This window comes from Porites lutea, chromosome 9 (assembly GCF_958299795.1).
Source record: "Porites lutea chromosome 9, jaPorLute2.1, whole genome shotgun sequence".
Classification (NCBI taxonomy): Eukaryota; Metazoa; Cnidaria; class Anthozoa; order Scleractinia; family Poritidae; genus Porites; species Porites lutea.
Genome location: NC_133209.1, coordinates 3,419,927 through 3,446,450, shown reverse-complemented (window position 1 = coordinate 3,446,450; position 26,524 = coordinate 3,419,927). Strand labels below are relative to the sequence as shown.

Here is a 26,524-nt window from a genome sequence, read left to right as displayed (position 1 = left end):
ATACGTTTTTGTGGATTTGACGGTGCACAACGTTCAATAGCATTTCTATCATTTTGATCTTATTGACCAATAAAAACGTCACATCAATTTATTCAGTCACAATTTGTGAACAAAAACAAAGGATTGTCACCGTCAAGGAGCTTCCAACATAAACTGCAGCACTGTAGTGTTTATCTTTAATGTTTGCCGCTTTTCATAGTAACCAATCTCCTTTACTAACCATGGTGTTGATGATGTTGCTGGTTGTTTCTTCGACCTTAGTGTTCAAATAACGTCCCAGGAACTTAATTATCGTAACAGCTCAACTGCAAAGGAGATGAACTACTAGAACGACAAAATAGTATTGACCACTCCAGAAAATACCATAACATACCATAATGCTCTTTGTTTGTCACCCCACAATTTTGCATAAGCTTTGTCTTCAGTTTCTCTTGGGAGTTAAAGTGGCCCCAAGAGAAACTGAAAACAATGCTTATGCAAAATTTTGGGGTGACAAACAAAGAGCATTATGGTATGTTATGGTATTTTCTGAAGGTGGTCAATTGGCAATCCAACCCGGCGGATCGGACTAGGTTTTATAATCATCATCATCATCATCATCATCATCATCATCATCATCATCATCATCATCATCGCCATCGTCATCATTATAATGGTATATTGACATTCCAACGACAACTGACTCTTCTCTGCCAAAAAAGAAACTATCTAAATAGGTACAGTATAATGGAAAATACAAATTTAAAAGAGATCTAAATCTAACTATAAGCTAAATGTATGTGTAAATAATGGAAAGTATTGTATAATAGATACATTTAACAATTATTCTTTGAAATCGAGGTGAATAGAGGCAAAATATTTACCGAGCCACGAAGTGGCGAGGTAAATATTCCTAAAGCCACTATTCACCGAGATTGTAAAGAATAATTGTTTTAGTATACACACACGAAGTGATCTCAACAAAATCAGAGAGGAAACCATTAAAAAGTACGATTTGATTGACAAATCAGGTCAGCTAGACACGCGACAGTTTAAAAATAGATCTTTGTAGAATTCTTCAAACATAGCAATTCACAAGCTTATCACTTCGCAAACAACAGCGTAATGACTTAAATGGAACCGCTAAAAGTTTGAATTGTTTCCTTACCTGAGAAGAAAAGAAGAGCTTTGTTGTTTTCTGTTGACTCGCCAAGTTTATAGCCGAAAAGGTTTGTTGTGTCGTTCTTCGCATGACGTGCTGACAAAAATAGCGATTCGGTTCCTCGAGGTAAGACGTCGTCGTCATGTAGCATTCTTTCTCGTGTTTACTTGAAATGTAGAATTTCTGCAAACATTTGCTTTCAAATTTGTTTGTCATAAATAAACTTCGTTTTTGGGCCAGATTTTTCATGTTAGGAAACGCTGAGTTCACGAAACGGCCTCTTCTAGGCGAATAAACGGGAGTTGTAAACAATCCATCGACCACAAAACTCAACAACAGTAAATGGAAAAATCTTTTAAAAGATCTTTCTCTAAGAAAATGGGAAAAAAACCGAGCTCACACATTATCCACTCGCTGGGAGGTGAATATTGTTGAATAGTCCGAGATAGCGAACCAATCAGATTGCTTAAATCACCAAGATTACTGAGTTTGTATATACTATGTGGGAATATATGTGCAGAAAAATATATGCATAATTCTTATATGCGTAATCCTTATAATCCTCACACAGTCTCAGTCCCAGTTAGTGAAAACAGGTGTTGTTTGCGGCTACTTGCCATTTACATGGGAAAACCGGAAATTCCGGATCGAAATCAAATGGCTTGCCCCATCCCGTTTTGGAAGCTTCAGAAAATATGGGCTGTGATCTGAGGCGATGCAGTTTTTCTTCTTTTCTTGGTCTGTTCAGCTTATTTGGAAATACTTTGTAGAGGGTCGTTGTCCCACCACGTCAAGTTAAAAAGTTTTATGTTTATGCTCAAGGTGTTTGTGTGGATGGTAAGCACCCGTACGTTTAGGCTAATACCGTTAAATTCCGAAAATAAGCCCAGGGGCTTATATTTTTCAAAGGCCCTTTTTGAGGGGGTTATTTTTGGAGAGGCTTATGTATGGAGGGAAATTTGCGTCTAAAAATCGATTGGGCTAGCCTTATTCTTGGAAGAAAATTTACCGGGGGGCTTATATTTGGAGGGCTTATTTTCGGAATTTACGGTATTCAGTAACGACTTTGCAGTTTTTTATTGAGGATGGGATCTTGTGGGTTTATATTCCTCTAACCGTTCATTGCGCATTGGTTGTTGAAGGTCAATCAATGTCTGTCCTTCTTAACACAGCTCCCCCAGCCCCTTCGTAAATGTGAATATATCTACCATGTTCGTCAAGTTCAAGTCCCGTTCTAAACATCTGTAGAAATACTCGGGGCATTCCTCGCGTAATTTCTGAAGATCAGTCAGTGACTGTCCATTCATCCTCGAAATGTCTTCCTTACAAACCTTTTCTAATCCGATTTCTTTCAACCACTGTTTAACCTCTTCATTAGTCCAGGTAGACACTCCAAGGGATGAGGGCAAAGTGGCAACAATGTCAGCTTGAACTGCTTGCACCACTGGCTCGGATGGTCCATCTGTCACGTCAACATCCTTTCCTCTTCCTCCTAGTTCTTTAATAAGTTTTGTTACTCCTGTTTTTACAATGTGTTTGCTGTGGAAATCAATCCAAAACTTCGTTCCCAGAAGCATTCCCAGCCAACCGTCTGGTTTGTAGTTGCGTTGCATCATCAGTGGAATAATATCCTTTCCTAACTTATACGTGTACTCGGCCTCTGAACGACAGTTAGGACTCTCCTTGTATCGTTCCGAGACACAGACGAGGACGACAGAAGAGTTCTCCACAGCTTTAGCCATTGTCTCCAAGGTCGATCCTCCCATCTGCTCCAGATCCATCCATACTCTGTATCCACTTGCTTGAAGCCTGTTTTTCACTTCGACGAGCACTTCCTGGGAATCCCATTGGTAGCTGATCATCACGTGATTCCCGGTCGATTCGATCCTCTCTAAGTGCCTAGCTGTCTTCCCTTCGATTTCCCACAATGCACCTGCAGCAGCTTTCTGCACTTCTGGGTTCTCGCTCTGCTGTAACTGGTGTAAGATGTCCATAGCCCCTTCTTCTTGACGTATTTCTTTTTTGTTATTGTCATCAAAGGCTAACATCCACAATGCTCTTGTAGCACTGGCCTTCTCCTCATCCTCGTTCGACGTTTTGATCACCGAAATCAAAACAGGAATGATACCGTTTTGTCCCAGAATATTCTTATTGGCGTCGTTGATGGCCAGGTGGCTAAGGCCTTCTGCGAGTTCCTTTGCAGAAAATAGGGCGGTCGAACGTCGATCTTCCGACTGCCATGCCTCATCTAATAATGTTATTAGAAAGCTAAGCAAGTTCTCATCCGCCAAAATGAGGTGATTCGTGTTTTCATCGACTAAATATGCTAGAGTTAGCAGAGATAGGGCTGCAATTGTTGGAACGTTTTTCTTAGCAAAGTAAAGCAAAGTTTGCTCACGGTTACCAAACAGCTCACGATCCCTTACTCGCCGTGAAATGTTATGCAGAATTCCAACAGAACTGTCAATTATTGCAATTAGCCGCAAGTCTTTCTCTTCCCAGTTGGAATTTTCAGCATCAATTTGTTTTATGATTTCAAAGCACATTGAAATGATACCTGCACGCGCACACGCTGAGCAAAAACCCTGGTGAAAGTCTGAGAAGTTTTGTATTACCCCTAGAGTACTACATAGACAATCGTAACATGTGTAGTCCTCAGTTTCTTCTTCATCGTCGGACTCTCCATTGTCGTTAGGTTCTTCTTCATCGTCGGACTCTTCCTTGTCGTTAGGTTCTTCTTCTTCGTCGGACTTTTTATTGTCGTTAGGTTCTTCCTTATCGACGGAATCTTCATCGTCGGACTCTTCTTTAATGAGGTAGCTGAATTTCTTAAAGCAATGCTGTACGAAAAGTTTCAATTGTTCAGCGCCACCGACATCAATCGTGAATTCCATAAGTGTGATGAATTGTTTTTCCTCTTGAGTCCCAGTGGATTCATATGTGTGGACGCTTGTAACAAATAAACGGTGGATTGTCTGCCTACCCACCTTGGCATAGTCTTCAAGATCATTTAAATTTTTATCAACAAAGTTTTTGAGAGCTTGTAGTCTTTCAAGCATTGTTTCTAGATCCTCAGCTTGGTAGGGATATTTGGCCTTGTACGTTTCAAGAGTATCGTTGGGTGAAGCTTTCTTATCCGTACTGGTCTGACTGGTTCGAGCAACATGAACCTGCTCTTTTATGTCCTTATTCTGTGCTTCGTGACTGAAATGTTGATCTTGGACCGGAATCTTTGGTTGAACCGTATCCTTTACTGGCGAAAGGCTCTCGCGTGGCGGTGACGGTATTCCTTTAGAGTGGTGGTTTCTCGATGCTCCGGCACCCATAGTGATACGAGGTTTTTAAGACATGTCGACCTAAAAATGCAAATCGGTAGCTGCGGTCAAGCAAATCAAGACAATATTGTAAGTGAAAAACTATGTTCTTTTTGCCAGCATTTCAGCGCTAGATTTCGGTTTAACTGTCCATCTGACACATGCCAGTGCTACGTACGACCTATTCATGTCTGCTGTACCGAGGTTTCGAGAAATTAGCGGAAATTGTGGTGGATTGTTAATGCATCTTGACACATTATCGATTTATTTACACCCTTACGAACCGCTCGTTGCCATGCAAAAATCGCGTTACCTGACGGGGTCGCGTTGACGTCAATTACAATAACGTTGTCATAGAAAAATGTTAAAAGAAAAATGAAAAATGTAAAAATCCAAATAAGAATTTATTAGACTTACTATTAAACCACATACATTAGGGTGTATTTGCTTTTACGCCCCAAAGACTCTTTGCAGCAAATGAATGTACCCTACATCTGTCTAGGTTTATAGCTGATTCAATAAAGGTTGCTTTGGGAATTGGGCATAGGGAAGCTATTATTTGGTGTTCACTCAAGTAAATCATTGCGTCGTTCCTTATGCCCGAATGACCATTTACCAAAGCAACCTGTTTTGATTTAGCTGTATAAGCAGGCCTAATTAATTCCCTATTTGTTTTTTTCTTCCTTCTTTAAGACTCTATCTTTCCTTTAACTATTTTTCTAAGACAAAGCTATTCAAATTAGGTGTACATCACTATCCATCCGTAGAGCGTAACAAGACCCATTCGCATAATTCATTCAATATAGTTATTTGTAAAACTGAGTTTCCTAGGAATTTTGCTGAAATGGTTTTCTCTTGTGTGTTTTCGTCAACGTTTTAAACTTGAATAATTTTCTAATTGGAGACGCTGAAAATGCTAAAATTCTCTAAAATTTAAAACTTATTATTTTGCAGTACTGAACAACCGTTTTAAATCTCCTAAACTTGCTGATGAACAGGCAATTGAAGATGAACTTAACATCGATGGAGGTAAGCATGATTTAGCTTGTTTTTTAACCAGGAATTATTTTGAATGAATATTAAAACAATCATTGGATTCGGCTTTCGTATTATCTCAAGAATTATGGAGATCTCAGAGATCTCAGCTAAATCGGCCTCGGCGGATAACACCCTCCTCGATCTCCATAATTCTTTAGATGATGCTCAGCCTCATCCGATAATAGTTAAATCATACAGGAACTGCAGTTGTCATCTATATGATCTAAAAGTTAATATATCGCAAGCTGGACTTGTAAAGTTTCTAATCAAAGTTTACAAGGTGAACACGAGACAAAGGGAGCCAGAAAGGTGAAGTCTGTAACGTTTATTCTAAAAATTGGATTAATAAGGAAAGCTACGGATAATACGCACATTTGTAAGTCGCTATTAACACAGAGATGCACAAATGTCAGTTGCTTTACTTGTAACACAGTCCTTAATCATACTGGTGGTCGGATGGCTCGACCTTAGAACTGACTTTCTCAGCTTTCATTGTACATTCCAAACTGGTTTTGTAGAGTTCGGTCTGGAACTTTAGAGTCGCTGCTACAATATTTTTCTTAAATTGTATACTATTTATAATTTTGACTTTTATCATGTACGGTAAACGACCCCATAAGCTTTTCCTTTCATTTTCATCATATTTAAGTTAACTACTGATGATGATGATGATGATGATGATGATGATGATGATGATGATCATGGTAGTGGTGGTGGTGGTGGTGGAGGTGATGATGATAGAGTTGACAAAGTTGATAGATTGGAATGGTTATGAAACCCGTGAGTCTTCCTTGTTTAGTAGTATTATTGCTTTTTTGTTGTTGTTTTGTTTTTTTTTTCTCTATGGCGCATTTGAATATATTTATATAGATACTTGCGCCTCATAAGTTTTTGAAATTAAATTAAATTAAATTGTGGATTTGATTAATAAAAACGTCACATCAATTTATTCAGTCACAATTTGTGAACAGAAACAAAGGATTGTCAACGCCAAGGAGCTTCCAACATAAACTGCAGCACTGTAGTGTTTATCTTTGATGTTTGCTGCCTTTCATAGTAACCAATCTCCTTTACTAACCATGTTGTTCATGATGTTGCTGGGATTTTTCTTCGTCCTCAGTGTTCAAATAACGTCCCAGGAACTTAATTATTGTAACAGCTGAACTGCAAAGGAGATGAACTACTAGAACGATAAAATAGTATTGACCACTCCAGAAAATACCATAACAAACTTTGCATAAGCCTTGTCTTCAGTTTTTCTTGCGATTTAAAGTGGCCCCAAGAGAAACTGAAAACAATGTTTATGCAAAATTTTGGGGTGACAAACAAAGAGCATTATGGTATGTTATGGTATTTTCTGAAGGTGGTCAATTGGCAATGCAACCCGGCGGATCGGACTAGGTTTTATAATCATCATCATCATCATCATCATCATCATCATCATCATCATCATCATCGCCATCGTCATCATTATAATGGTATATTGACATTCCAACAATAACTGGCTCTTCTCTGCCAAAAAAAGAAACTATCTAAACAGGTACAGTATAATGGAAAATGCAAATTTAAAATAGATCTAAATCTAACTATAAGCTAAATATATGTGTAAATAATGGAAAGTATTGTTTAATAGATTCATAAATATATATTGAGTAAGTAATAATTGAAAAATACACTGATACATGTGTAGATCAAAGAACGCTAAAATGTGGGAATATATGTGCAGAAAAATATATGCATAATTCTTATATGCGTAATCCTATAATCCTGACACAGTCTCAGTCCCAGTTAGTGAGAACAGGTGTTGTTTACGGCTACTTGCCATGGGAAAACCGGAAATTCCGGATCAAAAATCAAATGGTTTGCGCCATCCCGTTTTGGACGCTTTAGAAAATATGGGCTGTGATCTGAGGTGATGCAATTTTTCTTCTTTTTTTGGTCTGTTCAGCTTATATGGATATACGTTGTAGAGGGTCGTTGTCCTACCACGTCAAATTTAAAAGTTTTATGTTTATGCACAAGGTGTTTGTGTGGATGGTAAGCACCCGTACATTTAGGCTAATACCATAATAGTCCGAAAATAAGCCCCGGGGCTTATATTAGGAGCGGCTTATGTACGGAGGGAAATTTGCGTTTCAAAGTCAATTGGGCTAGCCTTATTTTTGGAAGGAAATTTGCCGTTTTTCTTCGCTTTACTTTGTAGGGCAATTTCCAAGTACAAGCCCCCCCCCCCCCCCCCCCCCCGGGAGGGGGGGCTTATATTTGGAGGTGCGATTGAACGGAGGTTTTTTTGCGTTAGGAGTTTAAGGGGCTTGTACATGGAGGGGCTTTCTTTCGGAATTTTACTGTATTCGGTTAAGACTTTGCAGTTTCTTATTGAGGAAGGGATCTTGTGGGTTTATATTCCTCTAACCGTCTATATGAAGGCCAACCCTCACAGTGTAGGGCTTTATATACTAGCTTTCATAAATGAAAATCTTTACGGTGATATATGGGTAATCAACCTACTTTGATTAAAAAGAAAGAAAGGTTAAAAAAGAAAGGAAACTTGTCAGGCAATTATCATACCATATATTTCTGCTGTATATCTTAAGCTTGTCCCAGTCCAAATGATGTATTCAATGATATATTTGTTATTAATAAATTTTTTTCCACTTTTCTTTATGGTTCAAAATGTAAAAGGGATAGTAGTAATATTTTAAAAAGAACACACTTGAGCAAATTTGAAATTTAAAAGATTACAGGAAAAAAAGCTTTACCTCCAATCTCTAATAAAATCATATACCTCTCAAAACGAAGACGTTCAGACCATTAGCTATAAATGCCTTGAAACGAGTCTTAAATATAAACGGGTTCTATCGTCACCTTGCACGTATCGGTAAATTGGGCTTTTAACACTCATCCCGTTTAGTATCCCAACAGCTTGCCCAGTTCTTTCCTGAAGGTGAGTACACCGACCATGTTCGACAAGTTCAAGTTTTTTTCTAAACATCTGTAGAAATACTCTGGGCATTCACTGCGTACTTGTTGAAGGTCAATCAACGTCTGTCCATTTATCTCCGAAATGTCTTCCTTGCAAACCTTTTCTAATCCGATTTCTTTTAACCACTCTTTCACCTCTTCGTTAGTCCAGGTAGACACCCCATGGGATGAGGGCAAAGTGGCAACAATATCAGCTTGAACTGCTTTCACCACTGGCTCGGATGGTCCATCTGTCACGTCAACATCCTTTCCTCTTCCTCCTAGTTCTTTGATCAGTTTTGTTACTCCTTGTTCTATAACGTGTTTGCTGTGAAAATCAATCCAAAACTTTGTTCCCACGAGCATTCCTAGCCAACCGTCTGGTTTGTAGTTGCGTTGCATCATCAGTGGAATAATATCCTTTCCTAACTTATACGTGTACTCCGCCTCTGAACGACAGTTAGGACTCTCCTTGTATCGCTCTGATACGCAGACAAGGACGACAGAAGAATCCTTTAATGGCGACAGGCTCTCGCCTGGCGGTGGCGGTGACGGTATTTGTTTAGAGTGGTACTTATGGTATTTTCTCGATGCTCCGGCACCCATAGTGATACGAGGTTTCTAAGACAGGTCGACAGAAACGATGTTCTGTAACTGCCGTCAAGCAAACCGAGACAATAATGTAAGCGAACTACTATGTACTTTTTGCCAGCTTTTCAGCTATAATGAGGTGCTCTACCGAAGTTTTGAGAAATGAGCGAAAATCAAATGAATATGAATTGTTAATGCATCTTGACACATAATCGGATTATTTCAGCGTAGCGAGATGGGTGAGACCTCCGTGATAAACGAGACCTTGTATACGTCAAAGAACTGTATAACCAATAGCACCGAAGAGTCTCTTTTCACTGATCACCCGTTGCCATGAAAAAATCGCGTTACCTGACGGGGTTCAGTGTTTTGACTTCAATACTTCTCTTGTCTCCTTTAAAACTATTCCACACACATGTAAATTGCAACAACACAGCGTTGTCATAGAAAAATTCTAAGAAGGAAAATGAGAAATGTAAAAATCCGATTTAACAATTAATTAGACTTACTAATAAACCATTGTAGGATGTATTTATTTTCAACGCACGCATACTGCCGTCGCATTTTCATTCGCCTTTACGCCCCAAAGACTCTTTGCAACCTAGACAGACGTAGGGTGCATTCATTTGCTGATTTTCGCATAATTAATTCAACAATTACTTTGTTAAACTGAGTTTCCTACGAATTTCGCTGAAATGGTTTCTCTCATGACTTCGTTGGCAGTTTTAAACTTGTCTGAGTAACTTTCCCTGCATTTAAATCTCAATATCATTATGCATCCATGCATACCTCGCTTTTTCTTTCCAGTTCTGTTTTTTGTTTGCCTTCAAATGTAAATCTGTGTTTGCTATTCATTATTTGGCGTGAAATAGACTGAAGGGCGACCGACCGAAACTGGATTATTTTCTTCGAGCGTTCTGCCGATATTTCAGTTCATTGGGGTTAATTACGTCTTTAGGAAGAACTCTCTCTTACCTTAATAAAATATATTTTTTATTTAAGACAAAATAAAGTTTCAACAGGAACTCCTAATTAATTTAAAAACAGTCTTTCGAATTATTTTTCATAGAAAAGGGCTAACTTACTAGTTACATAAGATCTGGTAATGATACACTGAAAATGTTCTCCTTAACTCGGGTAACTATAGAGGTGATCGATCAGATGGTTCGACCTGTAGAACTGACGTTACACTCCAAACTGAATTTGTGACGTTGGGTCTCAGCTGTAACTTCCGGGTTGCTGTTGCAGTCATTCGAAAATAAAGGACAGGGTTTTATTGCGAGAAATATTGAAAGGAAACTTTACTGATCTATTTAATGATATCTTCTGTAAAGTCTATTTTTAATCTTATCTATTTTAATGATATACGTGTCTTTTTTTCTTCCCTTTGCTTGCATAGCACTTTTTAATAATCATTCGATACATACATTTCAAATTTAAAAGAATAAACTTGAGCAAATTGGAAATGTGTTAAATAATTAGTTTAAGAAAAGCTTTCCTCGCAATCCCATTGATGGCCACGTGGCTAAGCCTTCTGCGAGTTTTTTTGCAGAATATCCATTCGAATGTCGATCTTCCGACTGCCATGCCTCATCTAATAATGTTATTATAATGTTAAGCAAGTTCTCGTCCGCCAAAATGAGATGATTCGTGTTTTCATCAACTAAATATGCTAGAGCGGTAAGCAGAGATTCGGCTGCAATTGCTGGAACTTCTTTCTTAGCAAAGTAAAGCAACGTTTGCTCACGGTTAGCAAACAGCTCACGGTCCCGAAGTCGCCGTGAAATGTTATGCAGAATTCCAATAGAGTTGTCAATTATTTTAACTTGCTCCGAGTCTTCATCTTCCCAGTTGGGATTTTCAGCATCAATTCGTTTAATGATTTCAAAGCACATTGAAATGCGCCTGCAGCCGCACACGCTGAGCAAAAACCTTGGTGAAAGACTGAGAAGTTTTGTATTGCCGCTAAAGTATTCGAAAGACAATACATGTGTAGTCGTCAGTTTCTTCTTCATCGTCAGACTCTTCTTTAATGAGGTAGCTGAATTTCTTAAAGCAATGCTGTACGAAAAGTTTCAATTGTTCAGCGCCACATTATCGATTTATTCACACCGTTACGAACCACTCGTTGCCATGCATAAATCGCGTTACCTGGCGGGTTTCGCGTTGACGTCAATTACAATAACGTTGTAACATAGAAAAATGCTAAAAGTAAAAATGAGCATTGTAAAAATCCAAATAAGAATTAATTAGACTTACTATAAAACCACTACAGGGTGCATTTAGTATTTTCAACCAACGCGTACAGCCGTCTCATTCATTTGCTTTTACGCCCCAAAGACTCTTTACAGAAAATGAATGTTAAATCTATCTAGGTTTATAAGCAAGCGTAATTAATTCCCTGTTTGTTTTGTTTCTTCTTTTATTTTTATTTTTACTATTTTTCCAAGAGAAAGGTATTGAAATAAGACGTACAGCACCATCCATCCGTGTAGCGTAACGAGAGCCATTCGCATGATTCATTCAATATAATTATCTTGTAAAACTGACTTCTATGAAGTTCGCTGAAATTGTTTTTTCTCATGGCTTTTCGTCAACAGTTTTAAACTTGAGTAACTTTCTAATTGGGGACACTGAAAATGCTAAAATTCTCTAAAATTTTAAACTTATATTTTTGCAGTATTGAACAACCCTTTATCTCTTAAACTTGCCGATAAACAGACAATTGAAGATGAACTTAACGTTGATGGAGGTAAGCATGTTTTAGCTTGTTTTTAAACTAGGAATTATTTTGAATCAATAGTAAAAAAATTTTTGGATTCGGCTTTCGTATCATCCGAAGAATTATGGAGATCTCGGCCAAATCGGCCTCGGCGGATAACACCCTCCTCGATGTCCATTATACTTCAGATGATACTCAGTCTCATCCAATAATTGTTAAATATTTCTAAACATCTTATATATAATTAGAACTACACATCATACAGGAACTGCAGTTGTCATCTACAAGATCTAAAGGTTAGTACATCGCAAGCTGGACTTGTAAGGTTCCAGATCAAAGTTTACAGTGTCGGGAAAGGTGTCCGTGACGTTTATTCTAAAAATCGGATTAATAAAGAAAGCTGCGGATAACACGCACGTATTGATATAAGTCGCTATTAACATAGAGATTCTCTTAGTAATGATGCACAAATGTTTGCTTCACTTGTAACACAGCATAATACCATAACATACGATAATGCTCTTTGTTTGTCACCCCAAAATTTTGCATATGCACTGTCTTCACTTTCTCTTGGGAGTTAAAGTGGCCCCAAGAGAAACTGAAAACAATGTTTATGCAAAATTTTAGGGTGACAAACAAAGAGCATTATCGTATGTTATGGTATTTTCTGGAGTGGGCAATTGGGCAACCAGGTGGATCGGACTGGGTTTTATAACAACAATAACATAATAATCATCATCACCACCATCGTCACCAATTCATTAGCTCTTCTATGCCAAAAAAAGAAACTATCTAGTAAACAGGTACAGTATAATGGAAAATACAAATTTAGAATACATCTAAATCTAACTATAAGCTAAATATATGTGTAAACAATGGAAAGTATTGTACAATAGATACATAAATGTATATTAAGTAACTAATAATTAAAAAATATATATACATGTGTAGATCAAAGAACGCAAAAATGTGGGAATATATGTGCAGAAAAATATATGCATAACTCTTATATGCGTAATCCTATAATCCTCACACAGTCTCAGTCCCAGTCAGGGCCTGTTTACACGAAGGTGGTGGACTCCAGGTAGGTGAGGTAACCCGATTAGGTAGGGTAACCCGCCTGTCCATATAATCTCTCATTTTAATGTGATCACCTTTACAAGTTAGGTGGGGTAACCCGCCACATGTTACCTCATCTACCTGGGGTCCCCCACCTTCATGTAAACAGGCTCTTAGTGAGAACAGCTGTTATTTACGGCTACTTGCCATTTACATGGGAAAACCGGAAATCAAATAGTTTGCGTCATCTCGTTTGGGAAGCTTCAAAACGAAATTTGGGCTGTGATTTGCAGTGATGCAATTTTTCTTCTTTTTTTTTTGGTCTCTTCAGCCTTGGATATACTTTGTAGAGGGTCGTTCTCTCACCACGTCAAATTTTAAAAAAGTTTTATGTTTATGTACAAGGTATTTGTGTAGATGGTAAGCTCCCGTACATTTAGGGTAATATTCGGGAACGACTTTGCAGTTTCTTATTGAGGATCGGATCTTGTGGGTTTATATTCCTCTAACCGTCGATTTGAAGGCCAACCCTCACAGTGTAGGGCTGTATATACTAGCTTTAATAAATGAAAATCTTTACGGTGATGTATGGGTAATCAACGTACTTTGATTACCAAGAAAGAAAGGTTAGAAAAGATAAAAGGAAACTTTGTCAGGTAATTATCATGCCATATATTTTTGGCGTATATCTTAAGCCTTTCCCAGTCCAAATGATGTCAGTATTCAATGATATATTTGTTATTAATACAACTTTTTTTTCCACTTTTCTTTTTGGTTCAAAATGAAAAGGGGTAGTAGTAATATTTTAAACAAGAAAACACACTTGAGCAAATTTGGAATGAAATAAAAGAAAAAAGATTACAAGAAAAGCTTTACCCGCTATCTCTTATTAAGTCATATACCTGACATACGAAGAAGTTCGAACTATTAGCTATAAATGCCTTGATCTAAACGGGTTTTTCTATCGTTATCTTGCACGTACCGATAAATTGGGCTTATAACACTCAGACACACACTGCGTCCCGTAGCTTGCCCAGTTCCTGAATGTGAATACATCGACCATGTTCGACAAGTTCAAGGTCTTTTCTAAACATCTGTAGAAATACTCTGGGCATTTACTGCGTATTGGTTGTTGAAGGTCAATCAACGTCTGTCCTTCTTAAAACAGCTTTCCCAGCCCCTTCGTAAATGTGAATATGTCTAGCATGTTCGTCAAGTTCAAGTCCCGCTCCAAACATCTGTAGAAATACTCGGGGCATTCCTTGCGTAATTGCTGAAGATCAGTCAGTGACTGTCCATTCATACCCGAAATGTCTTCCTTACAAACCTTTTCTAAACCGATTTCTTTGAACCACTGTTTCACCCTTTCATTAGTCCAGGTAAACACTCCAGGGGATGAGGGTGAAGTGGCAACAATGTCAGCTTGATCTGCTTGCACCACTGGCTTGGGTGGTCCATCTGTCACGTCAACATGCTTTCCTCTTTCTCCTAGCTCTCTAATTAGTTTCGTTACACTTTCTTCTAATACGTCTTTACTCCAAAATTTAAACCGCATCTTTCCTGTCACGATAAGACCCAGCCAACCGTCTCCTTTGTAATTACATTCCATCATCAAAGGAATGATATCTTTTTTCAAGTCATACGCGTACGTCGCCTCTGAACGACAGTTTTGACTTTCCTTGTATCGTCGCGAGACACAGACAAGAACAACAGAAGCATTCTCAACAGCTTCAGCCATTGAGTCCAAGGTCGATCCTCTCATCTGCTCCAGATCCATCCACACTCTGTATCCACTTGCTCGAAGTCTGTTTTTCACTTCGACGAGCACTTCCTGGGAATCCCATTGGTAGCTGATCATCACGTGATTCCCGGTTGATTCGGTCCTCTTTAAGGACCTAGCTATCTTCCCTTCGAGTTCCCACAATGCACCTGCAGCAGCTTTCTGCACTTCTGGGTTCTCGCTCTGCTGTAACTGGTGTAAGATGTCCATAGCCCCTTCTTCTTGACGCACTTTTTCTTTGTTATTGTCATCAAAGGCTAGCATCCACAATGCTCTTGTAGCACTGGCTTTCTCCTCATCCACGTTCGACGTTTTGATCACTGAAATTAAAACAGGAATGACTCCGTTTTGTCCCAAAATATTCTTGTTGGCGTCGTTGATGGCGAGATGGCTAAGGCCTTCTGCGAGTTCCTTTGCAGAATATCCATTCGAATGTCGATCTTCCGACTGCCGTGCCTCATCTAATAATGTTATTATAAAGCTAAGCAAGTTCTTATCCGCCAATATGAGATGATTCGTGTTTTCATCAACTAAATATGCTAGAGTAAGCAGAGATTCAGCTGCAATTGTTGGAACTTTTTTCTTAGCAAAGTAAAGCAACGTTTGCTCACGGTTAGCAAACAGCTCACGGTCCCGAAGTCGCCGTGAAATGTTATGCAGAATTCCAATAGAGTTGTCAATTATTGTAACTAGCTGCGAGTCTTCATCTTCCTCTTCCCAGTTGGAATTTTCAGCATCAATTTGTTTGACGAATTCAAAGCAGATTGAAATGATACCTGCACCCGCACACGCTGAGCAAAAACCTTGGTGAAAGTCTGAGAAGTTTTGTATTGCCGCTAGAGTATTTGAAAGACAATCGTAACATGTGTAGTCGTCAGTTTCTTTTTCATCGTCGGACTCTTCTTTAATAAGGTGGCTGAATTTCTCAAAACAATGTTGTACGAAAAGTTTCAATTGCTCAACGCCACCGACATCAATGGTGAAGTCGATAAGTGTGGTGAACTGTTTTTCCTTTTGAGTCAAGACGGATTCGAATGAGTGGACGCTTGTGTCAAATAAACCCTCGATCGTCTGCCTACCCAACTTGGCATAGTCTTCCGGGTCATTTAAATTTTTAGCTACAAAGTTTTTGAGCGCTTGTATTCTTTCAAGCATTGTTTCTAGGTCCTCAGCTTGGTCGGGATATTTGGCCTTGTATGTTTCAATGGTATCGGTGGGTGAAGCTTTCTTATCCGTACTGGTCTGACTGGTTCGAGCAACATCAACCTGCTCTTTAATTTCCATGGTCTTTGCTTGGCAACTGAAATGTTGATCTTGGACAGGAATCTTTGGTTGAACCGTATCCTTTAATGGCGAAAGGCTCTCGCGTGGCGGTGACGATATTCGCTTACTGAGTGGTGCTTATGGTGCGAGTTTCTGGATGCCCCGGCACCCACGGTGATACAAGGTTTCAAAGACGTGTCGATGCAGAAACGATGTAAATCTGTAATTGCCGTCTAGCAAACCGAGACAGTATTGTAAGCGAAGTACTATGTACTTTTTGCCAGCATTTCAGCTCTAGATTTCAGTTTAACTATCCATCTGACATATACCAGTGCTGTGTACGACTTGTTCAAGTCTGTTGTACCGAGGCGACAAGAAATGAGCGTAAGTCGACATGGATTGTTTATACATCTTGACACATTATCGGATTATTTCACCGTAGCAAGTTAAGATGGGTGAGGCCTTGTATACGTCATAGAACTGTATAACCAATAGCACTAAAGAGTCTCTTTTCACTCCGTTGCCATGCAAAAATCGCATTACCTGACGGGGTTCAGTGTTTTGACTTCAATACTTTTTATGTCTCCTTTAAAACTTTTCCCCATACACCTAAATTGCAACAACGTTGTCATAGAAAAATTCTAAGAAGAAAAATGAAATAAGAATTAATTAGACTTACTAATAAACCACTGTAGCGTGTATTTATTTTCAACGCACGCATAAAGCCGTCGCATTTTTATTTGCTTTTACGCCCCAAAGACTCTTAGCAGCAAATGAATGCACCCTACATCTGTCTAGGTTTATGAGAAGGCTTAAGAAATACCCTACTAAAGAGTATTTGTTTTTGTTTTTTTTCCTTTTTTTTCTGTTACTATTTCTTTTAAGACGAAGTTACTGCACTCACTATCCATCCGTTCCGTGTAACAATGGCCTTTCGCATAATCAATTCAACAATTACTTTGTTAAACTGAGTTTCCTACGAATTTCGCTAATATGGTTTCTCTTGACTTCGTTGGCAGTTTTAAACTTGTCTGAGTAACTTTCCCTGCATTTAAATCTCAATATCGTTATGCATCCAAGCATACCTCGCTCTTTCTTTGCAGTTTTGTTTTTTGTTTGCCTTCAAATGTAAATCCTTGTTCGCTATTTATAGATGGTTTTCATGCAATATCGGGAGACACAAATAACAATGGTGAAATGAACAAATGCTGGTGGAAAAACAAAGCGAGCTAATGAGCGATCTTTTGTTTACCGTCCACCAGCATGGCGGCAATGACGTAACGTGAAAACCACTTTTCTTCGATCGTTCTGCCGATATCTCAGTTCAGTGGGGTTAATTACGTCTTTAGGAAGAACTCTCTCTTACCTTTATAAAATATATTCTTTATTTAAGACAAAATAAAGTTTGAAAACAGTCTTTCTAATTATTTTTCCTCTATTTTCAATAATCTATGGCTAAGTTACTAGTTAAATAAGATCTGGTATTATAAAAATAACTAAGATAGTACGCGCGCTCTGATTGGCCGAGAGGAGTGTTTGCATGAGAGTATGTAAACATGGTTGTGGCGTCAAGTTGTTTGGCTTTTCGCGCGCTAATCACGCAAGCAGGAATTTGAAAAAGTTTTCGAGTTCAAAACTCGACAAGTTTACTTATTTACCCATTCCTTCGTCGACTGAAACATGGAAAATCGTTACAAAGAAGGTGAGTCAATTTTTCTTCCCTTAAGCTGACATTTTAAGCGAGAAAAAATCCGTATTTTGCAAAACTTTTTTTTGCAAAACAAGAACTGATTACGAGTGCAAAACTTCGTGGACAAGATTTTGCGACTGATAAGAACTTCTCTTTTAATCATAACTATAACAAAATTGTCAAATCTGATTGGCTATCAACTGCCCTGATTTCAGCCTTAATTGGGCAGTTTGATAGGACAGTACGCGTGCTAAGTAATTTGACAGTACGCGCCATCACGCGCGCGCTTAAATGGCTTTTTTTTCACTGCTAGCAAAACAAAATTTCGAATTTCTTGTGTTTTGATTTAAAAAATAGCCTATTCTATCACAAATTTTGTTAAAGTTATGATTAATTGGTAACAGAACTTCGTGTCGTCCAATTCCGTCTGTAATCATACTCGTGATCAAACAAATCCGACTCCCGTGATTTTGTTAATCACTCGCATGATTACAGACCGAATTGGAGTCCACTAAGTCCTGTTACCATTACTAATCAGTGCCATACAAAGAGTTTTGCGTTTTTTTCTCGGGAACGTTATTTTATAAAAGCAATAGAAAACTTTTTTCCTGTGTTTGTATAGCCTGATATAAACACTCGAGGCGCTGGGAGAATTCGCGACAGTTATGCAAACCCGAGACGAAGTCGAGGGTTTGCATAACTGTCTCGAATTCTCCCAACCCCTCTCGTGTTTATATCAGGCTATGCAAACACGGGAAACGTTTTCTATTGAATGTTCTCTTTAACTTGCCATCGGGTAACTATAGAAGTGATCGATCAGATGGTTCGACCTGTAGAACTGACATTAAACTCCAAACTGGATTTGTGATGTTGGGTCTCACTGAGTTGGAACTTCCGGGTTGCTGTTGCAGTCATTCGAAAATGAAGGACAGGGTTTTATTGCGAGAAATATTGGAAGGAAACTTTACTGATCTATTATATGTATAGTCTATTTTTAATCTTATCTATTTAAATGATATACGTGCTATCATACGACTTTTTGTATTTTTTTTTTTCCTTTACCTTCATAGCACTTTTTAATAATCATTCGATACATACATTTCAAATTTAAAAGAATACACTTGAGCAAACTGGAAATGTGTTAAATGGTTAGTTTAAGAAAAACTTTCCTAGCAATCTCTCATCCTACACCTGCAAACACTCGGAGCAGGCCTGTTATACTTTATCGAAGACAACCAAACGGAAAATTCAAAACATCAGTGCTAGTAACTGCCTTGAAACGAGTCTTAACTCTAACGGGTTCCAGGGGTTCTAGCCCTATGAAGTGTGTAACGGTGGATTGGGCTTACAACACTCATACCTATCGCTCACCACTTGTTAAAATAGCCTAACAGGTCACTCAGTTCTTTCCTGAATCCACCATGTTCGCCAAGTTTAAGATCCGTTCTAAACATCTGTAGAAATACCCAGCGCATTTATTTGTTGAAGATAATCAACGCCTATTATATATTAGGCCGAACAGTAATACTAATAACCTGTGGCGTCAATATGCATGAAACCACTAATTTAATTGATGGGACCCGACCTTTATGCCGCACGTTTGTGTATAACACGCAAAGTTGTGTGCTGACTGAGATGTGATTCTAAATTTGCCATAAGTTTGCGTTGAATCTCATCAATAACGGGTTGGTTTTAGCCCCGTACAGTGAAAGCTAAAATACTGAAATTAAAGTCATTTCATGCCACTTGGCACAGCTTCGTCAGTCCCCTCGTAAATTCGTGTACATCTAGTATGTTCTTCAAGTTCACGTCCCGTTCTAGGCATCTGTAGAAATACTCGGGGGATTCCTCACAAAGTTGCTGAAGGCCGGTCAGTGACTGTCCATTCATCTCTGAAATGTCTTCCTTGCAAACCTTTTCTAATCCGATTTCTTTGAACCACTGTTTCACCTCTTCACTAGTCCAGGTAGACACCCCTGGGAATGAGGGTGCGGCAAGAAGATCGGCTTGAACTGCTCGAACTGCTGGTTCGGATGGTCCATCTGTCAAGTCCAGCTCCTTTCCTCTCGCCCCTAGCTCTCTAATTAGCTTCGTTACACTTTGTTCCAATACGTGTTTACTTTGAAAGTCATGCCAGAACTTTTCTCCCAAGATAAAACCCAGCCAACCGTCTGGCCTGTAGTTGCGTTGCATCATCAAAGGAATAATATCTTTTCTTTTCTTAAACGCGTACTTTGCTTCTGCACGACAGTTTGGACTCTCCTTGTATCGCTCTGATAAGCAGATAAGGACGACGGAAGAATCCTCAATAGCTTCAGCCATTGTCTCCAAGGTCGATCCTCTCATCTGCTCCACATCCATCCATACTCTGTATCCACTGTCTCCACTTGCTGGGAATCCCACTGGTAGCTGATCATCACGTGATTCCCTGTTGATTCGATCCTCTCTGAGTGCCTAGCTGTCTTCCCTTCCAGTTCCCACAATGTACCTGCAGCATCCCTCTGCACTTGTGGGTTCTCGCTCTGCTGTAACTGGTGTAAGATGTCCATAGCCCCTTCTTCTTGACGTATAGCTTCTTTGTTATTGTCATCAAAAGCTAACATCCACAATGCTCTTGTAGCACTACCTTTCTCCTCATCCTCTTTGGTCGTTTTGATCACTGAAATCAAAAGAGGAATGACTCCGTTTTGTCCCAAAATGTTCTTTTGTCGTCATTGATGGCTAGGTGGCTGCGGCCCTCTGCGAGTTCCCTTACAGAATATCCACTGGAACGTCGATCTTCCGACTGCCATGCCTCATCTAACAATGTTATAATAAAGCTGAGCAAGGTTTCATCCGCCAGAATGAGATGATTCGTATTTTCATCAACTAAATACGCCAGAGTAAGCAGAGATGGAGCTGCAATTGTCCGAATTTTTTTCTTGACAAAGTAAAGCAACGTTTGCTCAAGGTTAGCAAACAGCTCTCGATTCCTTAGTCGCCGTGAAATGTTATGCAGAATCGGCTATAGACGTTTCAATTATCATAACTAGCTCCCGCGAATCTTCATGTTCCTCCTCCCAGTTGGAATTTGCAGTATCAATGTGTTTGGCGTTTTCAAAGCACATTGAAATGACACCCGCATCCGCACACGCTGAACAAAAACCTTGGTGAAAGTCTGAGAAGTTTAGTATGACTACTAAGGCAAACCAAAGACAATGGTGACATGAGTAACCGACAGCTGGTTCTTCTTCATCGTCGGTTTCTTCTGTTAGCGCGTAGCTGTATTTCTTAAAGCAATGCTGTACGAACAGTTTCAACTTCTCAGCGCCACCTGCATCAATGATGAATTCTGTAAGTGTGGTGAACTGTTTTGCTTCGGGTGTCCCAGCTGATTCGGCTACGGCTACTTGTTTTAAATAAACCCTCGAGAGTCAGCTTACCCATTGTAGCATAATCGTCTGGGTCATTTAAATTTTTATCAACAAAGTTTTTGAGCGCTTGTAGTCTGTTAAGCATTGTTATTAGATTCTCAGCTTTGTCGGGATGTTTGACTATGCATGTTTCAAGAGTGTCGTTGGGTGACGCTTTCAAATCAGTATTGACGCAGGCAACATAAACGTCCTCTTTTATCTCCTCGTTATCTATTTTGGGACTAGACCGTTGATCTTGGACGGACATGTGTGATTGAATAGAGTCCTTTAATGACAGTAGACTGTCTCCTATTGGTGTCGGTGGTATCGGTAGTGCTTTCCGTTGGTGGTTGTGGTGCTGTCTAGATGCGCTAGCGTACACAGCGGATATACCGCGACGTGTTTGCAAGGGAAATGTAAATCGTTAACTGGTTTAGCAAATTGAAACAATGTTTTTAAGAAAGTGATTGAAAAAATCCTATGTACTTTTCGCCAGCATTGCGGCTTTAGAGGCCGGTTTAGTGGGCTATCCTACATTTAGTCACACTGTATTCAGCTCTGCTTCTGCATTTCGAAGCCGGAAACAGTGTAAATCGATATGTTACACTCAACACTGAAACCATTTGTTTTCATGTAAAAGCCGAACTTCTTGAAAGGGTTCATTGTGACGTCAAACCTACTTCGTCCCTTCTAGAACTATTACCTAGAGCTATTTCGAGAAAGGTTGTCGGAAAAAGTGCACGCGACAATCCCGAAAGGTATTGTGGGTGGTTTTGAGTTCATTGTTGTTCAAAGAAATTTGAAAGAAGGGCAAGAGAGGCCACGAACATATGTTTGCGAGTGCTAAAGGAAAGCAACAAAAGTAGGTTCGACGGCTACTTTGTCGGGAATAGTGTATTGATCATATCCCATGTTACCTTTCGGGCTTGTCGCGTGCACATTTTTTCCCACAACGTTTCTCGAAATAGCTGTATACATTCACCATCCATCCGTAGCGGGAAAGAACCAAGGTAATAACAGATTAAACAAATATTTAGTAATACTGCGTTTCCTAGAAACATCGCTGAAATGATTATTTTCCTCCCTCTCGACTTCTCGTAGCGAGAAGGTAGTGACAGGGAGTTAAGCCCCCTCCCATTTTTGTAGCGTCAGAAAATCTTATTTTATCTGGTTTTATTATAGTTAGCCAATTTCATTTTGTACAGAAATAACTTCATTAACATATTTTTGAAAACAAATGCTTCTGTCTTTATCACTGCTTCTCGGTATCATTACGGTGGTTTTCTTAGGCATGGAGAGTGACTGAAATCATGTACAAAAAACCATGATGGAGAAAGCAGGTTTTCTGTCAACGCTAGTGCTTATTTTCATGCAAAACTGAAACCATCAGGTATAGCAACGATTTCAAAGAATAAGAGGGCACATATTATTCACGCAAATAGGACAAAGAAAAAACTTTGTACCGGTGGGGTGTAAGACCTAGCCTGAGAAAATAGCCGACATTTCGTGACGACACCACTGATTTCCGCGCGATGAAGTGTCACCACCCAGATCTGTGCAGTGCTTCTGATTGGATGAATTAAATTTTCAACGAATCAAAAGCATTACCTAGAACTGGGTAGCGAAGTGAATGTATATTGTCGATCAATAGTATTCTTGCTCGTTGTGTAGCTCTTTGAAATATACCGAATAGTTAAATGAAGATTTTCACGCATATTCCATACAATAGGTGAGATAAAAACAGGAAACGCAAGGTTCCATGCACAGTTTCTGTTCGATTTACAGAGCTATGATCAAAACATTCTCAGTTTCGAGAATAGTTTATTCTAAACCATAAGAAAAGATTTAATTAGAAGTTGAATTTTTCGCTATTTCCCTTTCACTTTTCACATACAGTTCATTTTATTTGCCGGAATTGGCTTGGTAATTAAAAGAACGTTTGATCAATTCAGGCTCCCACATTCTACAGGGGCACCCAACGTCAATTTTCGGAAAATATCTGTTCGGAAGACGATTTGAGATCTAGAATTTTCGGAACAGGAACATTTTTTGTAAAATTTCTTGCTTGCCTACCTCTCCTAGGATTTTCGAACATCTATAAATTGGTGTAATTGTTCATTTTTAAGGGATTTTTACCCTAAAGAGCTCACCTAGAATTTTCGGGAGCCTTTTTTCTGGCCGAAATTTTCGAAAAGGTAAGTTTTGATCCCTATGATTTTCGGATCTCGAGACTTTCAGCTAGGAAATCCGAACAGATGAAAAATTTTTAGGGGATAAAAATATGCCTATATCTACCGTTTAAAGACTAAAATACGTTTAACAATGCTATGTTTAAGTGGTTTTGAACTATATTCTCGTTGGGTGCCCCTGATTCTATTCTTTTTTAATTTTTATAGCGGAAGGACATCTGTGCGCAGGAAATAAGTCCGCACAGAATTTGTTTGTCGGCGGATTTCTGTAATTCTAGTGATAAGCCAGCCGTTGATTCAGTCGTCTTGCTTGTTTGGGGCTGAATCCTATTCCGGTCAAAGAGACAAAGATCGAGAAAGACTGTCAGGCAAGGTTTCTAATCAAAGATTTGTGAACTCGTGTCTGGCAAACTCTCCATTTAAAAGTATTTATATATATGTTGTAGTTCAGTTTTATCCCTGGTTTAAATTTTGTTTTCCTGTGTTTCAAACTCATTAACATACATTACCATACCCAAACACAAAGGAAAATAAAATTTAAACCAAGGATGAAATTGAACAACAACATATACACTGTTATACGAGTGTCCTTTAGTCCATAACTTTCAAAACAACAACTGCTTCACAGAATGTCACTGATAACACGTAACGCAAAAGAGTATCGAAATATGACTGCACAATAAATGTCACAAAATCTACCTAAGCGGTCCCTTCGGGATTTTCTGTCTTTACGTCATCCTAACTATCTCATACTTGCGGGCGCGAACAATAGAAACGTTATCATTTATATCTACCGATTCCACGCGGCCCCTGTTCGAACAATTCGAGATTTTTTCTGGCATACTGACTGTATGTTTCAACTGTAAGTATATGAGCGCGAGTTACTAGAGTGCCTCCCAGCGGGGGCAATGATGTACGTATTACTGTTTCAATTTTCTTTTTTTTCTTTTGCTTTTCTCGTTCTTTTTCTTTTCCTCGTATTTTTTAATTTGTATGTTGGTCTTAGTCTTTTTTGTCTTAAAAAACGGTTTGTTTTAAATTTCAGGTAAACGTGTCAGTAAATTAGGCTGTAAAACAGACACACATTGCATGCCACTTAATATCCTACCAGCTGACTCAGTTCTTTCCTGAATTTGAATATATCGACCATTCTTGTCAGGTTCAAGTCCCGTTCTAAACATTTGTAGAAATACTCGGGACACTCCCCACGTAGTTGCTGAAGATCAATCAACGTCTCTCCATTTATCTCCGAAATGTCTTCCTTGCAAATCTTTTCTAATCCAATTTCTTTGAACCACTGTTTCACCTCTTCGTTAGTCCAGCTAGACACCCCTGGGGATGAGGGTTCAGTGTCGACATCATCTGAATGAACTGCTGGAGCCACTGGAGTGACGGATGGCTCATCTGTGTTGTCAACATCCTTTCCTCTTCCTCCAAGTTCTTTGATTAGTTTTGTTACACTTGGTTCTATAGATTGCTGACTATTAAAGTCAAACCACAATTTTGTTCCCACGAGCATACCGAGCCAACCGTCTCCACGGTATTTGCGTTGCATCATCAAAGGAATGATATCTTTTCTTAACTGGTACGCGTACTCTGCCTCTGAACGACAGTTTGGACTTTCCTTGTATCGTTCCGAGACACAGACAAGGACGACAGAAGAATTCTCAACAGCTTTGGCCATTGCCTCTAAGGTCGATCCTCTCATTTGTTCCAGATCCATCCATACTCTGTATCCACTTGCTTGAAGCCTGTTTTTCACTTCGACGAGCATTTCCTGGGAATCCCATTGGTAGCTGATCATCACGTGATTCCCTGTCGATTCGGTCCCCTCCACGTTTCTAGCTGTCTTCCCTTCGACCTCCCACAATGCACCTGCAGCGGCCCTTTGTACTTGTGAGTCCTTACTGTGTTGTAAATGACATAAAAGGCCCACAGCTCCGTCTTCTTGGCGTATAGCTTTTTTATTGTTGTCATCAAAGGCTAACATCCACAATGCTTTAATAGCACTTACTTTTTCCGCATCTTCGCTGGACGTTTTGATGACTGAAATCAAAACACTCGTGGCTCCTTTTTGTCCTAGAATTTTCTTGTTTGTGTCGTTGACGGCGAGATGGCTGAGGCCTTCTGCGAGTTCCTTTGCAGAATATCCAATCGAACGGCGTTCTTCCGACTGCCATGCTTCATCTAACAATGTTATTATAAAGCTGAGCAAGGTTTCTTCCGCCAGAAGGAGATGATTTGTGTTTTCATTAACTAAATATGCCAGAGTAAGCAAAGAGTGGGCTGCAATCTCTCTTACTTTCTTCTTGGCCAAACAAAGTAGCGTTTCGAGACTGTTTGCAAACAGGTCACGGTTCTTGAACCGTTGTGAAATGTTATACAAAATTCCAAGGCAGTTGTCAATTATTATAACTGGCTCCGAGTCTTCATCTCCTTCTTCCCAGTCCAAATTTTCAGCATCAATTCGTTTCACGTTTTCAAGGCATATTGAAATGACACCAGCATTCACACACGCTGAACAAAATCCTTGGTGGAAGTCTGCAAAGTTTTGTATTGTCGCTAAGGTATCAAAAAGACAAGCGCAACATGCCCTATATTTCCTACTTTTTGCCTCAGTGGCTCCTGCTAAAACATAATATTCCTCAAAGCAATACTGCACAAACCGTTTCAGCTCTTCTACGCCTCCCACATCGACAGTAAAATCAAGTAATGTGGTGAATTGAGCAGCCTCGGGAGTCCCAGCAGACATGCCACTTTGAACGCTAGTTTTACGCAAACCATTGACTGTCTGCGTGGCCACTCTGTAAAACTCATCAGGATGATTTGCGTTGCTATCAACAAAGGTCTTGAGGACTTGTAGCCTGTTAAAAATTGTTTGTAGGCTCTCAGCTTGCTCGGGATAATTAACCTTATATTGGTCCAGAGTATCGTTTGGCAAAGCTTCCCAATCCTGAGTGTCGTTACCTTTAGGTAAGTTCACATTCCTTGTCCTGTTTTCGCGGGGGTCTCCATTGGGACAAAACTGTTGGTCTTGCATCTGAGTTTGAGCCATGTTCTTGTGCAACGACTAAGAGGCGTCTTGACTGTCGGTGGTGCCGCTGATATTATGGATACGATCTTTAGGGTCGCGGTCCAAGTAGAAATCACTGGAGAAATACGAAGTCCCTAAGCAATGTCGACATGGATGCGTAGTAACTCGAAAAATACAGTTATTATATAATTCATCAAACGGGAAGAATGTCGTAAGAGACTAACAGAATCATGAGGACAAAGCCTGTTCGTTTTGCGAGCATTGGTTTGCCTTTGAGATTTTTGTAGCGATATCGATATGCAGTGCTTACGTGTTCGCTGTGACGTCAATATTATCACGCAATTTCAACT

General features: G+C 39.3%; 3 protein-coding genes across 3 annotated transcripts; all 3 read right to left on the bottom strand.

The window, feature by feature from the left end:
• Nucleotides 1-635: 635 nt before the first annotated feature.
• Nucleotides 636-5,341, bottom strand: LOC140948758 (uncharacterized). The gene has a single exon (XM_073398027.1). The coding sequence runs from the start codon at nucleotides 4,465-4,467 to the stop codon at nucleotides 2,305-2,307; it is 2,163 nt and encodes a 720-aa protein (XP_073254128.1). The 5' UTR covers nucleotides 4,468-5,341; the 3' UTR covers nucleotides 636-2,304.
• Nucleotides 5,342-7,748: 2,407 nt separating this feature from the next.
• Nucleotides 7,749-15,890, bottom strand: LOC140948147 (uncharacterized). Its single transcript, XM_073397370.1, has 2 exons — nucleotides 14,538-15,890; nucleotides 7,749-8,967 (listed from the first exon to the last, which is right to left on the bottom strand). Exons 1-2 carry the CDS (start codon nucleotides 15,888-15,890, stop codon nucleotides 8,401-8,403), a joined length of 1,920 nt encoding a protein of 639 aa, XP_073253471.1. The 3' UTR covers nucleotides 7,749-8,400.
• Nucleotides 15,891-23,743: 7,853 nt separating this feature from the next.
• On the bottom strand, nucleotides 23,744-26,195 carry LOC140948145 (uncharacterized). Its single transcript, XM_073397368.1, has one exon. The coding sequence runs from the start codon at nucleotides 26,193-26,195 to the stop codon at nucleotides 24,237-24,239; it is 1,959 nt and encodes a 652-aa protein (XP_073253469.1). The 3' UTR covers nucleotides 23,744-24,236.
• Nucleotides 26,196-26,524: the final 329 nt, after the last annotated feature.